General features: G+C 50.6%; 7 protein-coding genes across 7 annotated transcripts; 5 read left to right on the top strand and 2 right to left on the bottom strand.

Moving 5' to 3' along the window:
* Window positions 1-318: 318 nt before the first annotated feature.
* On the top strand, window positions 319-913 carry Asppvi_004717 (DUF3759 domain-containing protein; the record flags this gene model as incomplete). Its single annotated transcript, XM_043300665.1, has 3 exons — window positions 319-334; window positions 476-607; window positions 669-913. The coding sequence occupies 3 exons, from the start codon at window positions 319-321 to the stop codon at window positions 911-913; spliced, it is 393 nt and encodes a 130-aa protein (XP_043156600.1).
* A 1,430-nt stretch (window positions 914-2,343) lies between these two features.
* On the top strand, window positions 2,344-5,693 carry Asppvi_004716 (SPX and EXS domain-containing protein; the record flags this gene model as incomplete). The annotated part of the gene is made up of 7 exons (XM_043300664.1): window positions 2,344-2,357; window positions 2,425-2,479; window positions 2,558-4,093; window positions 4,159-4,302; window positions 4,352-4,525; window positions 4,573-4,662; window positions 4,713-5,693. 7 exons carry the CDS (start codon window positions 2,344-2,346, stop codon window positions 5,691-5,693), a joined length of 2,994 nt encoding a protein of 997 aa, XP_043156599.1.
* Window positions 5,694-6,075: 382 nt separating this feature from the next.
* Asppvi_004715 (Bax inhibitor-1 family protein) lies at window positions 6,076-7,015 on the top strand (the record flags this gene model as incomplete). The annotated part of the gene is made up of 3 exons (XM_043300663.1): window positions 6,076-6,222; window positions 6,284-6,354; window positions 6,421-7,015. The coding sequence occupies 3 exons, from the start codon at window positions 6,076-6,078 to the stop codon at window positions 7,013-7,015; spliced, it is 813 nt and encodes a 270-aa protein (XP_043156598.1).
* Window positions 7,016-7,877: 862 nt separating this feature from the next.
* Window positions 7,878-9,527, bottom strand: Asppvi_004714 (putative amino acid transporter; the record flags this gene model as incomplete). Its single annotated transcript, XM_043300662.1, has 4 exons — window positions 7,878-8,669; window positions 8,727-8,955; window positions 9,014-9,368; window positions 9,437-9,527. The coding sequence occupies 4 exons, from the start codon at window positions 9,525-9,527 to the stop codon at window positions 7,878-7,880; spliced, it is 1,467 nt and encodes a 488-aa protein (XP_043156597.1).
* A 556-nt stretch (window positions 9,528-10,083) lies between these two features.
* Asppvi_004713 (putative short chain dehydrogenase/reductase family oxidoreductase) lies at window positions 10,084-11,207 on the bottom strand (the record flags this gene model as incomplete). The annotated part of the gene is made up of 3 exons (XM_043300661.1): window positions 10,084-10,749; window positions 10,840-11,090; window positions 11,156-11,207. 3 exons carry the CDS (start codon window positions 11,205-11,207, stop codon window positions 10,084-10,086), a joined length of 969 nt encoding a protein of 322 aa, XP_043156596.1.
* Window positions 11,208-11,754: 547 nt separating this feature from the next.
* On the top strand, window positions 11,755-13,251 carry Asppvi_004712 (DUF1479 domain-containing protein; the record flags this gene model as incomplete). Its single annotated transcript, XM_043300660.1, has 2 exons — window positions 11,755-12,024; window positions 12,082-13,251. The coding sequence occupies 2 exons, from the start codon at window positions 11,755-11,757 to the stop codon at window positions 13,249-13,251; spliced, it is 1,440 nt and encodes a 479-aa protein (XP_043156595.1).
* A 296-nt stretch (window positions 13,252-13,547) lies between these two features.
* Asppvi_004711 (uncharacterized protein) lies at window positions 13,548-16,542 on the top strand (the record flags this gene model as incomplete). The annotated part of the gene is made up of 3 exons (XM_043300659.1): window positions 13,548-14,101; window positions 14,171-16,424; window positions 16,501-16,542. 3 exons carry the CDS (start codon window positions 13,548-13,550, stop codon window positions 16,540-16,542), a joined length of 2,850 nt encoding a protein of 949 aa, XP_043156594.1.
* Window positions 16,543-16,716: the final 174 nt, after the last annotated feature.

Genomic DNA, 16,716 nt, shown 5'->3' with positions numbered 1-16,716 from the left:
ATCGTTGTACTGTTATCCTTCACACCACTCTCAAGGATAGGGGCGGCAAGACGGCCCATCCGATCTTCCCCTACCAACCTCGTAAGGCTTAGGCAGTGGAGTTATGAAAATAGACACTGAGACGATGGCGCGTAAGGGGCAATGAGCCCATTTGACTCCCCTCAGGTAGCTGATAACCCCGCCATGAGCAGGGTATAAGTTGAGCAGACTGCCTCCCCGTCTGTGGTCCGGGGTTATACCATCGCACAACTATCGCAACACTTCTGAACTACCTTTAGATTCCTATACCCTTTCTTCATTTCACAGGATCAATTCAAAATGGCTTGGGGCTGGGGTAAGTCGTTCCTTTTCATTCAATCTTTGAATGGACTCTGGGAAACCCTCCTGCTAGGATCAAGAATGGGTCCCGTTCCTTTCTCGCCCTCCACTCCGTTGTTACTCGCCGTGTTCGAACACTAATGATACGATCATCCAGAGCAATCCGACGAGGCTCACCGTGAGGTGTATGGCGAGCGCAAACACGAGAGCAGCCTGTCTCATGAGCTCATTGCTGGAGCTGCGTCGTTTGCCGGCATGAAGGCTTGGGAGGACCACCAGCGTCGAGAGGGTAAGTATTCGGGACCCTGCTTAGTGTGTTAGCAAGCACTAATAGCGTCTCAATCTGCTAGGCAAGCCCGTCAGCCATGCTTTCGCCAAGGAGGCCCTGGCAGCGTTTGTCGGTGCTGAGGTCGACAAGCTCGTCGAAACAAAGGGACTTGATGAGGCGGATAAGATACGCGCTCGTCGCCATGCTAAGGAAAATGCCGAACGCATGTACGACGAGCACTACGTCGACCGACAGGGAGCTCCAGAGTACGACCCCAATCGCTACGAACCTCACGAGCGCTTCAACCGCCCTGTCGACCGCTGGTAAACGCGTGCCGTAAGGGACAGTCAGACAACATGTACTTAGGTCAGAACAGTGATGATGGCCATGAATTGAATATATTGCATGATTGTGAAAGTGATCAAGTTGCTCTCACACCTTCATAGATGACGATCATTAATAGTGTCGCTGCATGACGCAACCCGAAACAAAAACAACAGTCAGTCGCTGAGTGACGCCACCAGTCTTGGCAGTGTTGCGTACTTAGATAGCTGGTATGTAGGAGTCCGCCTAGTCAGGCGATATGCATGAACATCACCTTTATTTAGATAGTGGCACGAGAATCACAGGGCCCAACTCTAGTGCTTTCAGAGTTTACTTTCAACAATGCATTCATTTGTCAGTTTGCGGTCTTGGAACTTTGATGAGTTGATCCAAATTGGTTGATGCCATTCCGCAGTGCCTGGACCACGTATCACGCAGTCACATGTCTAGGCACAGTGATTAACCAAGGGCGACTCTGATAGGTTGCCGACCTGGTTCCTGAAGCGCAAGACCAACGGAACCTACCTCACGGATCAAAACATTTTGATGAGGACATCCTGAGCATAGAGCTATAGAGCCCGTCTAGATATGTGATGGATCGAAAATCACTCCGATTGAGCAGTGATAAATCGAGAGATACACTTTTTCTTCTGAATACCTAATCGTAAATACCTACCAGCCAACCAGATCATCTGAAACTGATGCAAATGCAAGCCGGGAGTGGATGCACAAATGAATTCATCGCCTGCTGCACGTGCGCCTGTCTAAGGTCATCGACCAACCAGCGTGCGTTTTCTCTATTGTCTGCCCTGTTTAAGGTGCTGCCAGTGGCAGATACTAGCACTAAGTAGGTAGCTAGACTGCTAGAGGACCATCTTCCACTCAATCAATTGAATGCCTTCTTCCAGTTTTCTTGTGTGTGAGCAGAATTATCCGCCTACCTTATCCGCCTTAGGATCTACTTACTTCTTGGCAGCTTCAAACAGGCCAGACCTGATGACGACTTTTTTCAACCGGTTTGAAGTTTTCTTGCGATTTTGCCAAACTATTTTTTTTTTCTCTAGCTCCTCCGATCTTCATTCTTTGTCTCTTGGGGCTTTCGCGCACTGCTCACACTCGTGATTCTTTTCCAATTACCTGGGATCTTCATATGTCACTCCCTTTCCTAGTGTGATGGCTGTTTTTCCCTCCCCGACTAGACAGACTATCCCCGGCAATTGTAACTGAACGAAGCGAAAGTGCGCGGCCTGCAAGCAATATCTCCATTTCACTAGCAACCTACTAGCAGCACTTTCTAGGCGAAGACGAACGCCCTCTTCATCCTTCGGCTGATCCTCCCTAAGCTCCCAATGGGATCCAATCAAGTTTGAACATCCAGGCCCCTGTCTTCATTCCGTCTTTAATATCATGCACAATCCCGTCTGCACCCCAGGATGAAGTTCGCCAAGTTCGTGATTCCCGATTTCCATTCCCCCGCACAGCAGGTGGACAGCTAACATACCATTGATCAACAGAGAGTTAGAACAGGAGCTGGTTCCTGAATGGCGTGCTAAATACCTGGATTACAAGGTAGGTTATCTGTGCCCCAGATGTTATCTCTCAATCACAATGATCTCGTGCTGATACGTACGACTTTTCTGCGAGTAGACGGGCAAGAAAAAAGTCAAAGCTATCGCTCGGGCCATTCAAAAGGCCAATCGAAGTCCTCGGCATCCGTCTCTCAAACGTACAGGTACTGGACTTGGGGATCAGACTATCACACCCTCTGGCACGTTTCGCTCCTCATCAGCTCAAATCTCGGACAACAAGAGACTCGAAGTTCCCAACTCGTTCCGCAGCCCGTCAATCCCGATCCGGGGCGATGCCCTTGCGACAACGACGTCCAGATCGACTCCTGGCCAACGCGATGAACGCCAGCCTTTGCGAGTCCCGGGATCGCGGTTCTCCGCGGTCATGGGAAGCTATGGCAGCATCATAGCGTCACCTCCACAGCATGGCGCAGCTTCGGATTTGGTCTCGCTGGAGCTCCCTGACCCAGCACTCGATCCAAAGGATGATATGTCCTATTCGCCCCCAAAAGATTCAATACGTCGAAGTGTACCAAAGACCCCGTCACCTGTGATGTCCCGGCGTGACACACATCGAAGTCTCTGTCAGGATGCCGCCAGTAAGAGTCCTGCCGCAAAGCACGCGGGGAGCAAAGGAAGCTTGAGAAACAATTCGGCCGGGCCTTCCACTACAACGACTTCTCAAATGTTCAAGCGTGTCTTCTCGCAGCCAGACTGGGAATCGCCCGAGAAACACGCGCAGACTGACACTCCCTTATCAGAGGTCGAACGACGAGAGGATGAATTTTTTGCGTTTCTGGACGGCGAGTTGGCCAAGATCGAATCTTTCTACCAGATGAAGGAGGATGAAGCCACCCAGCGCTTACAGGTCCTCCGACAACAGCTGCATATCATGCGAGATAGGCGGATACAAGAGATTTTGGGCGCCAAGTCGAAATTCAAGAAAGATGAGGCGCATCAGTCGAATGGATTTAGCACATTGAATGCTCTCAATGCCTTTCATCTGAAGGAGACATTGCTGGGGCGTGGTCGCATTGGGAAGAATTCCAAAGCGCTGGCGAAGATGAACACGCCTGCCGCACTTCAAGCGCAGAATCCCGAGGCGGTTTCGGATCGTAGAGACTTCATGCGCCGACCAGAGGACTCACAGAACGACGAAGTTACTTATCGGGCTGCGAAACGGAAGCTGAAATATGCACTCCAAGAGTTTTATCGTGGACTTGAGCTGTTGAAGGCGTATGCCTATCTTAATCGCACTGCCTTTCGGAAGATCAACAAGAAATATGACAAGATGGTCAATGCACGCCCTACGATGAGGTACATGTCAGAGAGAGTCAACAAAGCGTGGTTCGTGCAAAGTGAAGTCGTAGAGAACCTGATGGCTGCTACCGAAGACCTATATGCTCGCTATCTCGAGCGTGGGAATCGCAAAATCACTATCTCCAAACTTCGCCATACGATCAACAAGTCGGGCGATTATTCTCCAAACACGTTCCGTGCCGGACTTCTTTCAATGGCCGGCGTCTTGTTCGGAATCCAGTCGTTGATCTACGCTAGTCGGCACCTTGAGCACTCGGACCCTAGTGTACAGGTCCAAACCAGCTATTTACTTCAGGTCAGTGTCGCCTCGGGACAAGATGGCAATGCTGTCACATATAGCTCCTTAACTAACTCTAGCAGATATATGGCGGCTACTTTCTTATTGTCTTTCACTTTCTACTCTTCTGCTTCGACTGCATGATCTGGACTAAGACTAAGATAAATTACGTTTTTGTCTTTGAATATGATACGCGGCATGCTCTTGATTGGCGTCAATTGTCCGAGGTACGATCCCTTGCCTCATGTGTCTCAGATTTGATCTAACTCTTGACAGCTACCTTGCTGCTTCATGTTCATGCTAGGATTGTTTATGTGGCTTAATTTCCTCACCATAAATTCCATGTATGTCTATTGGCCTGTTGTGCTGATCGGCCTCACAATGATTATCTTGTTCCTGCCTGCGCGTGTGTTATACCACAGAAGTCGAAAATGGTGGGCATATTCCAACGTAAGTGCCCCTGCATTATTTCAAAGGGATTCAGCTGACAATAATAGTGGCGTCTTATGCTTGCTGGTTTATACCCTGTCGAGTTTCGCGATTTCTTCCTTGGCGATATGTACTGCTCGCAAACATACGCTATGGGGGTGAGTTCTATCCAGTGCATCTTAAAAGAAAGTTTGCTAATGTTTGAAAGAACATCGAGTTATTCTTCTGCCTTTACGCACACCACTGGAACAATGCTCCGCAATGCAATTCATCCCACTCCCGACTTCTAGGATTCTTCCAGTGCTTACCATCGATTTGGAGAGCTTTGCAATGCCTCCGTCGTTATGCGGATACTAAGAACGTATTTCCACATCTCGTGAATTTCGGCAAATACATGTTCGGAGTCCTTTATTACACCACGTTGAGCATGTACCGTATCGAGAAGATGACGCGGTTTCAGGCTCCCTTTGTCACTTTTGCTTTGCTCAACGCCGTCTATACCTCGGTTTGGGACTTGATTATGGACTGGAGTTTGGGGAATCCCTATGCCAGGCATCCACTATTGCGCGAAGTTTTGGCATTCCGAAAGGTTTGGGTCTACTACGCCGCGATGGTCGCCGATGTCATCATACGTTTCAACTGGATTTACTATGCTATTTTTGCCAACGATATGCAACACTCAGCTTTACTGAGTTTTATGGTCGCCCTGTCTGAGATCTGTCGAAGGGGGATCTGGACGATATTCCGTGTGGAAAATGAACACTGTACCAACGTGCTTCTTTTCCGAGCATCAAGGGACGTCCCTTTGCCTTACGAAGTGGCTTCTCCCGAGGTCGAAGTGGACCGTCCAGGAGAGGATGTGCAGCTTCAGGATCAACACACGGCCACACCTCTGTCCGCTCCTGCAGACATTGAACAGGGAACGCCACTTACACCCGGGCTGGCTACTCGTCCGCGCGGCCTTTCTCGCGTTGGTTCGCTCATGGCAGCTGCTCACGCTCAAGACTTCGAGCGGAGGAAGCGTCCAGATCAACTGACGGCGGCTTCTGCAGCCCATGGCCCGCCAGGTACCGACGACACAAGCGACGAAGAGGAGGATGATCCAGTTGACCCTAGACAAGATACCGACACAGATGAAGCTGTGTCAGAGCGCTTGTCAGATGCAAGCCCTCGAAGAACACCCAAGTAATGGACTATTGGGAGAGTTCTATGAACCGATTTCTTGCACATATTTGGCGTCTTAACGGTAGCATTTTGATTAATGACTTACTGATTTGTTTATGCCATGATTTACGAATATAGAGGATAGATAATACAATCACTGATAATACAAGTTCTATGGCCATCTTTTGTAATTCTTTGTTTCTTTCATGTTCGACGACTCGTCGACTTCGTTCTATGCTGCGGCGGCGCCACGTGATGGAAGACGTCACATGCTCTAGAAGCTCCCGCGGGCCTTATTATATCGAGCCTATCTGTCGCCTTGCCATCCTCGTCCATTAGAGGTTTCATCGTTTTCAGCAATCTTTCTACTCAGACAAAGAATCTTTCAGCCTCGAAACTGCAGCAAAATGGCTGCCAACGCTAGATACGAACCAGCTCCTCAAAGGGACTCCTTCGAGGACCAACCTTACCCTCAGGCCCCGCCATCTTATCAGGCAACTGCGAGCCGTGATGCGCCTCGCAGTGAGGACGACAATGTCCCCGACGACTTCAAGGTATGCGCAACGCAACCCGAACTCACCGATAGATGATGACAATGCTGATTGTAATCCATAGTTTGGCGGCACAGTTGCGGAGGGCACCCTGCCCATCCGTATGCAGTTCATCCGCAAGGTCTACGCGATCCTGTAAGCAGCTCCCCTCGCAAGCTATACACACAGCCCCTGGCAACTAACAATAATCTCCGCGACCAGGACCATCCAGCTCCTTCTCACAACAATCATGAGTTCGATCTCTTTCTTCAGCAGCAGCTACCGCCTCTGGATCCAGTCCAACTTCTGGCTGATGATGGTCTCCGTCTTCGGCGCCCTCGGCTTCATGCTCGTCACGTACTGGAAGCGCAAGAGCTATCCCGCCAACCTTCTCTTCCTCTCCGGCTTCACCCTGCTAGAAGCCTACTCCATCAGCGTCGTGACCTCCTTCTATGACGCCCGCATCGTCATCCAAGCGCTCGTCCTCACCCTGGGCATCTTCGTCGCGCTCACCCTGTTCGCCTGCCAGACCAAATACGACTTCACGAACTGGATGCCCTACCTCTTCGGGGCCCTGTGGTTCCTGATTCTCTTCGGGTTCATGGCCGCGTTCTTCCCGCGCAATAGCACCGCCGAGCTGATTTACGGTGGTCTGGCGGCCCTGATCTTCTCGGCTTATATTCTCGTTGATACTCAGCTGGTTATGCGCCATTACCATGTTGAGGAGGAGATTGCCGCTGCGATCTCCCTTTACCTGGACATCCTCAACCTGTTCCTGGCTATTCTGCGGATTTTGAACAACCAGAATAATCAGTAAGTAGTTTCGATATGGATACGCGGTGGCCACCGGTCGAATATAAACATGGTCAAACACACTCAATCCTCTATTTCGCCAATGATCTAGCAATAACGAATTCAAGGTGACAGCATTATGGCGGTTTAATCTGCAACGTTCCAAAGCTAACTACCAAACCTCAACTATTTACACTCGCTCCCGTCTACCATGATTTATCCCGTATTCTACTAATGAGCGTTTTCCCTTGCACTCTACTTTCCTGCTCCTTTGCTACAGTCGGGGCTTTAATGATGATCGAATCTCTATCATAACAGAATCGGGCAATTTTACTTCTCTGACCAGTACCATCGAGAATAGTAGCTTATATTCAGAATATCAAGCAATGATTTGTGAACAGATACGTGGGATGTAGGCCTACATGAATGACCACTCAGCAAGTAGTACAAATAAATTGCCATCACATATCAAAGCAAACACCATTCGCCTGGTCAAGAAAAGGTCCTGGTATGATGATTTCACAACTCAAAGGAATGAACCCGATATCTATCTGAGTAGAAGTTAAACATGGTAGTAAGGTAAGGACCTTTTTTTTTAACGGAATATGTAAACGTATCAGCTAGGCCGATCCAAACTGACCTTCCAACGCCTATGGATGGTATCGCCGCGACAAAGTTTCAAGCAAGTAAATAAGTGGGTAATATAAAAACGAAGGGGTTTCAGGCCAAATAACACTATGAAATGACGGAAGGGTGTCCAGACATGCCCGCTCCGAGAGAATGATCAAGTCAAAGTTGGAGAAATGTAAAGGAATGATTTGAACAGAGTTTATCATAAAAGGAAGACGATGACAGGCTGCCATATCCATCATAGTGACATGGCGATTTCAATGCGAAGCTATGAAGAATGTATTCACAATCAGACACACGATCATGACAAGAATGCCGTATACCACGAGCGCTAAACTCAACTTCCGCAGCAATCCTCGGCGCCAGTGTCGGTTGGTAAGTCGGAGAATTGCGCTGTCGGTAAGTGGTAGGTTCTGGCCGCCCTCGACATCGTTTTCGTCGGCAATGTCGTCGTCGGAGAGAATGTTCTCAACTGCCTCGTCATCTTCTTTCATGAGTCGCTGATGGGTTGGCGAGTCCGGAGAGGAGATTTTATAGTAGAAAAGGCCCGGAAGGATGAAGCTGATGCTAGTACTTCCGGTGCTACCAACGTAGGCTAATACCGCTTCGAGCGAGGAGACGGTCATCGCCACAATATAGCTTAGGATAAGAATAGTCGTCGTAATGATTGAGAACCGCAGATCGCTCATGGGCTCGGGAGCTCGGTGGCCCCTTGGCCCGAGCAGAGGGTGACGGTGAGGCGAGTTCTCGCTTCCAGCAGCAGGCTTAGGTCTCCAGCGAAGCACTGCATCAATAGACGCTCGACACGGGTGGCATTGAAGCGGGTATGAAAACATAACAAGCATGACGATAGCGGCACGTCCAATGGTCGCCCAGACACCTGGTGGGTACATGCCAACAATATTGCCCCCGACGTTGTCTCCGAAAGAGAGATAGCCTGTGATAGCCACGAGAACGTAGGTGGCTGCAGAGCTTCCGATACTGGCTAGCACAACGCCTGTCACCCGGAAGTGACTGTTGTTGCTAATTTCGTTCAATATAGAGAACATCTGCTTCCAGCGTCAGCATGATTTGTCAGGAGTCAAAATGTCGCGCAGGCGGCCTACATTCTGATGACACGTGAACGCAAAGACGATGACCGGGAGACTACTGAGAGCCGGGATGGGACCAGCCCAATGGATCAGACGGACGGGGCCCCGATCGTCCATTGTGTCTCCCTTCACAAAATGATAGACAACCAGTATGACCAAGTAGCCCATTGACACCAGAGCGGCGATGCTCGTATACTTCAGTGAGTCCAGACGTCGAAGATAAGAGAGAGGAATGACAATCAACCTGGGACGAGTCGTCAGCACAGATCCAGCTCAATTTTGAGACTTGCTGGACAACGAACATGAAAGCAGTAACCCAGAAATGCCGGTCCACCAAGAAGTCATATGCTGGAGTGCTACCAATGAAGCCCTGTACCACACCTGGCATCAAGTCACCGATGATGATGAGGTAACTGACCCCCACTCCAAAACATTTGACCGCGATAGCAGCGTCGAAAACAACGGCTGCATTGGGATATGTGAGCTGCGATAGGGCGAAGAAAGACGAACGGCCTCTGTCAAGGTATTGTGCGCATCGAGCCTGAAGGTAAAGGCCGAGTCCAGCGGTCATGCCGGACCAGAGAATGACGCAGATGCCGAGAACGATCCCCATTCGAGAGATGGCGAGCGGCATCGCCAGAACGCCGGCACCGATGACTGTTGAGTCACGATTATATCAGCTCTGAAAAATATATGGAGTTGATGTCTCAATCAGTATAACTCACTCGTATTGACAAGGTTGATCACGCAGCTGATCCAACTGGCATCACCTTGGAACCCGGATGCTCGTTTTCCCCGTGCTCCACGTCTAAGCATGATTGCCACTTGATTAGCAAGAGGTTCGTATAGCATAGAGCAGTGTCAGATCAACAATACCGTCGCGATGAATTCCGGAGACCATCGCCGGGGCCGACCCCGACTACAGTATCCTCTCCTATCATCTTTGGTGAGGGTGGGAGATGATCCTCTAACTGATAAGGGTAGTGGGCACGAGGGCTGTTCTAAAAGTTGTTATCACCAAATGGAGACGCGATGGGGGTCGTCCAACATAACAACAACTCAGACCAGCAGAGAGGAAATAGAAGTCCCAAGGAAAAAGTAAACGAGTGAAAGATCTGAAATTAAGAAGTTCAACTTGAAGGGGCTACATCGGGGAGGCCGGGGATGATGTCTGGAGATGAGATGGTGCCAGGCCGAGCCAGACTTGCGACAGAAAAGCGGAGGACAATTCCGGCCCATCTGGGTTTAGCGTGGCTGACTTGTCATCTGCTTATCTCACGGTTATCTACGGATCAACAGAGTACTCCAGACTATTTTTATCAACTATCAAAGTGTTCGTAGTATTCCCCACTGAAGCCATTATGAGATAAAGCTAGAGCTTTCCCTTTGGCGCTCCCCATCCTTCCTTCGAAAGCAGATCATATACCTCATCCTCTACCTTGTTCATATCCGACACAGTGTTTCCCGGCCGCCCTGCTGGTCCAGGGTCATTGAATGGACTGACAGTGCGAACGCGCTTTGAGACTTCCAAGATGGTCCCCCCTTGCACGGGGAATTGAGTGCCTTGGCCTGGTTTGTCGCCAATAATCTCGCTCACACTGTCCTGCTGAATGAGAGCCAGCATCACAGCAGCGACCTCTTCTGGAGTTACCCATTCGTCGGCTCTCTCGTCGACCATCTTCAGTTTTTCTGGATGATCCGTCCATAGAGGTGTTTTGATGACCCCAGGTGCGACAGCAGTCACGCGGATGCCAAATTTGCTGTCAAGCTTGGCCAACGATCTCACCAGGCCATTGATGGCGTGTTTCGTAGCTACATATATTGGTGCGGCCAGTGCTGGGCTCTGCCCCGCGATACTGGAAATATGGATGATATGCTTCGGTCTTTTGCTACTTTGATTGCGCAGAAAGTGAGATATAGCCAACTGAGTCGTGCGGATCGGATGTGTCAGGTTGATGTCCAGCAAAGCGTATCGACCTCCATCTCGTGGATCACGGCTTTCTGGAGTTCCGGGAGGTCGCCAAAAATTGGACCAGTGCTGCAACCCGTCAACAAACAGCTCAAAATTATGAATCATGGACCTGATAACTTGTCCGCATCAGGTAAGAGCAGACGTGCACTGACGTACCGGTTCGTAAATCCCAGCACCAGGACATACAATGTCGACATCACCAAACTCTCTCACCGCAACCTCAAACATTCTCTCTAGCTGCTCCCAGTCGATGACATCTGTCTTTTGGAAGACGGCTCGATTGGGTGTATCTGACTGACCGGAATAATTGTTCGCCACCTCCTGCGCCTCAGGTCGAAGGGCCAGGTCTGCGATTAGGACGTTGCACCCATTCTCAAGCAGGAGTTTGGCGAAACATAAATTGATTCCTATCAGGAGTTTAGCAATATATACATGTAGCGAGGGTCTGAGATGTCTGAATTGTCTTACGTACCTGAACCTGCACCCGTTACAATGGCAGATTTTCCTTTGACGGAGAAAGCCATGTTGTTGAAGACTCAAGCTGGTGGTCGAGGAGAGGACCGTCTCCCAAGGTTGACAGGCCCAGGCTTAAATGTCATAGCAATCCAAGCCCCCGTCGGAGCATCCTGCTGATTCCTCGTCGTCGTGTCACCTTGAATGGGGTATTGAGGGGATGCGCGGGGTTGAATTGGCCCGAGGGTGACTGCTCCAACCCGGAAGGAAGCCGACTTGAATTCAGGTAATGATGCTCTACTTCTACAAGAACATTCTTTAGATCCAAGTTTGCGTCTTCACTATCCTTTTCTTTTATGGTAAATTTAGATGTAGATTGTATCCATTTGCCTCGAGTTGAAAGCCGAAGAGCATGTTCCGATGTCATACTACGCCCTCAGAGCGGATACTTGCCTCATTTGGAAAACGTGCCGCCTGCCATTTACGGTATCCCGCCCAGTTCTCCACCGAAGTATACTGTCATACCCATGGCAACAATGTATATAAATCAGGGAAAGACCGCGAGTTGAAATACGGAGTAAGGACCAACGTTCTACTACGAGCAAGCGTTTCATCAGTATGTCGGCGTCCAAACTTCTCTCTAGAGCAGCCGCTCGTGCTGCCTCTACGTCAACATCAACATCACATATGACCAAGACCGCCGGGGACATTTCGAGTGTGTTTCCGAGCTTGCGACCTGACTACAAACCTGAACCGCTGCCTCCACGGTTCAAGGAACTGAAACAGAGGCTGTTCGAGAAAAACGAGAAGGCTCTGGTGCAAAGCTGGAAGAGACTGCTTGAAAGCCTAGAGAAAGAGGTGCATGAGATCAAGGCCAAGGGCAGCGATGTATATCATTCCGCAACTCATTGCCATTATTTTCACTAGGATGCTGACTGCTGGCAGATTATACCATCGGTACAATATGCAGATATCGTGTCCGGCAGAGTCTCAGATAAACTCCTTGCTGAGATATGGCACCGCGGATCTGTCGTGATCAGGAATGTGATCCCTCGAAAAGAAGCTCGAGGTTGGAAAGACAAGGTTGAAGAGTATGTTGCTGCCAACAAGGAGCGAGTCAAGGCCTTTCCGCCTGACTCACCCGCAGTGTTTGAGCTGTATTGGACTCCTTCACAGGCCGAGGCTCGAGCGCACCCGAACATGCTCGAGACTCAGCGTTTCTTGCAGCGTCTCTGGCATTCATCTGACCCGGCGACTCGGATATCCACCCGATATCCTCTGACGTATGCGGACCGACTGCGTATCAGACAGCCGGGAGATGGCAAATTCTCACTTGGTCCCCACGTGGACGGAGGTTCACTCGAGCGTTGGGAGGATCCAGAGTATTCCCGGGTCTACACCAAGATTTTGGAGGGCAAATGGGAAGAATACGACCCTTGGGATGCGAAGCACCGCGTTTCCGCTAACATGGATCTGTACAATGGAGCGGGAGCATGCTCTATGCTGAGATTCTTCCAGGGCTGGCTTTCAATGTCTAAGACCGCCCCTAGAGAAGGCTCGCTGCGTGTTTGCCCTATGATCGTTCAAAGCACAGCCTATACAATTCTGCGTCCATTTTTCGATGCGAAGACATTGCAGCCCAACCTGGACGCCACCTTTCCGGGCGCCGTGCCAGGTGCTTGCCAAGAATACAATCCAGCTACCCATCCTCACCTTGAGCTGGACACCACCATGGTTTCGGTCCCAGAGGTCGAACCAGGCGATTATGTCGCCTGGCACTGCGACTCGTTGCATTCCGTGGACAAGGAACATAAAGGAAAGGGTGACTCCAGTGTCCTCTATATTCCTGCCACTCCAATGTGCGAGATGAATGTGGATTATCTGCTCAAGCAGCGGAACGCGGCTCTTGCCTACTCACCACCTTGGGATTTTCCCGGCGCTGGAGGCCCCGGTGAGGCAGGTTTTAAGGGTGCATTGGACTGGTCTTCTGTCAACCCCGATGGCCTGCAAGCCATGGGTATGGGCACAAAACATTGGGAAGTAACCGGTGACATGACTGAGGGAGAGAAAAAAGTGGTTGAAGCAGCAAACAAGGCGTGCTTTGGCCAAGCTTAAGGGGTTACTTCCAAAATTTCATGTAATTTATCAGTTTACCTGTATATAGTGTGTCAATATCTCATTCTTCATTGCCAATGTTGTGGGATAAAGAGTCTGTAGCATAAGATAGTTAAGAGAGGCTTAGTCCAGAGCTCACGTTAGCTCAGCGTCCATCACCGCCCGCACCACCAATCAACAGCGGCATCATCATCATCTCCGCCATTAGATACCTTACCCTATCGACCACCAACTCCTTACTATCCAGCCGCCCACCTTACACCTCCAATGACCATTTTGGAGCTGAGGTTATAAAAATGTGGCTACGGGTGGCACTCCTGCTGCTTACCTCATGCGTTCCCTCAACGGTGGCCATTTATCCTGATGAGGTCAACCATATCGATTTCCACCATGCGCTCCTGGGCACTCCCTCATCACACTCGACTTTCTTCCTCAAGCCTTCCTCCTCTTCTAATGCCTCCCTGCTCTATACCCTCTCGCAGAAGTCACTTCTCGGTGCAGTGAACCCAAGAGATGGCTCACTGGTCTGGAGACAGAACGTCTCACGATCATTGCTCTCGAAGGACGATGGCCAGTCCCAATCATTCTTGCGTGCTTCCGACGGATCGAATGCGATTGTCAGCGCTGTGGGCGACTATATCTCCTCATGGAGTGCTTTGGACGGAAAATTGATTTGGGAGAATTGGTTCGCTGGTGAGCCTGTGGTCGACCTCGAGCTCTTGGAGCTCGAAGATGCTGGCGCGACTTCATCGGCTCGAGATGCGATCGCACTGTACGGTGACAAGCAAGGTGTCCTCCGGAGACTGGATGCTGAATCTGGGGATGTGAAGTGGGAGTTCAAGGATGTTAGGTAATATGAATCACCCTGCGAAATATGTTGTCATTGTTGCTAATGCCTTTCTTTGGCTTGTTGATTCAGTGGTGACATTCCCCTACAAATATCATCCTCCGCAACCGAGGTTTTCTACGTCTCTCTACACTCGGGCATGCTCAAGGGCTACAAGATCAAAGTCACTTCACTGGATCCCCTCACCGGCCGACAGACTCAGCAACACATTTTGAACACGGAAAGTGATGTGTCTGGACCGGAGTCCATTCTCTTCGTCGGCGCCAACACCGCTTCTCCAGTGATCATTTGGACGGACAAGGCACAGAAAGCTTTGAAAATCAACCAGCTTGGTCTGAAGCAAGTCAATACACTCAACATCGACAACACGAGCGGTGAGGAAATCAGGTCGATTGAAGTCCATACCCCGAAGAAGCTTAACTCGTTGCCGCATTTCCTTGTCCACTATGAAACGGACTCCAGCTCCTGGGCGGAAGTGTATCACGTTGATCTGGCCTCGGCGACTGTTTCCAAAGCGTATAGTCTTCCTCGTGTGCAAGAGAAATCTGCCTTCGCGACCAGTAACATTGACGCCAATGTCTACTTCACCCGCGTCACTCAGTCGGAGGCCGTGGTTGTCTCATCTGCCTCTCATGGAATCCTGGGCAGATGGCCACTGCAGGCGCCTACGACTGAGCACGCTCAACATGCAGTGTCAGAAGTAGTCGCCAAGGGAGACGCCGTCGCTGTTCGGTCCGCAACAGTCTTGTCGTCGGGTGACTGGCAACTCATTCGGAACGGTCAGACTGAGTGGACGAGATACGAGGCACTGAATGGAGCGGTTGCCGCTTCCTGGGCTGAGGAAGAATACCAGGAAGATCTTGCTCATGAATTGGAAGTTGAGGGGCATGAGAGCTTATTCAAGGCCTATGTCCATCGTGTTAAGCGCCACGCCAAAGACCTGCAACACCTCCCAGAGTGGCTGAAGGAATTACCTAAGCGTATTCTGACTAGTATTCTCAGCGACGAAGTGTCGAGCCTCGACGGTTTTGGACTCAGCAAAGTTGCCGTTGTGGCTACTGAAAACGGACGAGTGTATGGCATCGACGCAGGAAATCACGGTGCTGTCTCTTGGAGTGTCAAGGCTGCTGAATCAGACAGCTGGAACGTGAAGGCCATCCTCACTCAACCAGGCTACGCCACTGTGTACGTCGACGACGGTAGCTCAGTGAGCCTGAACACGACGTCTGGGGCTGTTATCAAGCGTACGCCCGCCTCAGGCAAAATTGCTTCTATCGCTGTCATCAATGATGCTTCAAAGCTTATCACCATTGGCGTCAAGGAGGATGGTGTGCCAGTGGAGCCTTTGGATAAATCTGGCTTTTTCGTGACTCTCAGCGCCGATGGCCGTGTCTTGGGATGGAGGGCCGCCGACAACAAATCGCCTGTCTGGGAATTCCTGCCTGCTCAGGGCCAGAGAATCATTCGCGCTATTGCACGCCCCGCTCACGACCCTGTTGCCTCTATCGGCAAAGTTCTGGGCGACCGGTCGGTTCTTTACAAGTACCTGAACCCGAACCTGGCTCTGGTCACGGCTGTGGGTGAAGACACGGCCACCTTCTACCTGCTGGACGCCATTTCCGGGAAGATCCTTCACAGCAGTACTCAGAAGGGCGTTGATACCAGTCAACCTATTGCTTCCGCCATCTCCGAGAACTGGTTCGTTTACTCCTTCTATGGCGATCCAGCAACACCGTCAGACGCCAAGGGTTATCAGCTGGTGGTTTCGGAGCTCTACGAGTCACCGCTCCCCAACGACCGGGGCCCGTTGGGCTCTGCCTCAAACTACTCCAGCATCCACGGCACTGACATCCTGCCCCTGCCTCATGTGATTTCTCAATCCTTCATCATCCCCGAACCCATCTCGCACATGGCCGTCACGCAAACCCGTCAAGGTATTACAACCCGCCAGCTTCTCTGCACGCTCCCAGCTTCGAACTCCATCGTCGGCATTCCTCGTCCGGTGTTAGACCCCCGGCGACCTGTTGGACGGGACGCAACCTCCACCGAGGCCGAAGAGGGTCTGTTCAAATACAGCCCCGTCCTCGAGTTCGACGGGAAGTGGTACCTCACGCACAACCGCGAGGTTGCAGGCATCAAGGCCGTCCTCTCCACCCCCACTTTGCTCGAGAGTACAAGCTTGATCTTTGCGTTCGGAGGGGATGTCTTTGGCACGCGAGCCACCCCCAGCCAGGCATTCGATGTCCTCGGCAAGGGATTCTCCAAGCTGCAGCTCATCATGACAGTTCTGGCGTTGGGCGTAGGTGTGATTATCTTGGCTCCAATGGTACGTTTCCCTGACTTGCACACTTTCCCGCGTGTATACTATACCACATATCACTCAAATACTGACCACACTACAGGTGCGGAGAAAGCAGACCAATCTGCTGTGGAAGGCAACCTAGAAAAGATGAGAGAAACAAGCTATACAACTTCTCTTCATGATTGTGTTTATTGCACTCTGTTCACCTAATCTACCTGATGAGACTTAGAGAATTAAATGATGCAAGTACTCTGGATAGAAGAAGCGGACTTGGAAGATGGTCCCGCTAATCGATTGACGATGTTGATTTCGATGT

The sequence above is a fragment of the Aspergillus pseudoviridinutans genome (assembly GCF_018340605.1).
Source record: "Aspergillus pseudoviridinutans IFM 55266 DNA, scaffold_3, whole genome shotgun sequence".
NCBI classification, from domain to species: Eukaryota; Fungi; Ascomycota; class Eurotiomycetes; order Eurotiales; family Aspergillaceae; genus Aspergillus; species Aspergillus pseudoviridinutans.
Note: the sequence above shows the minus strand (reverse complement) of the source record. Positions and strands in the feature narration are given on the sequence as shown.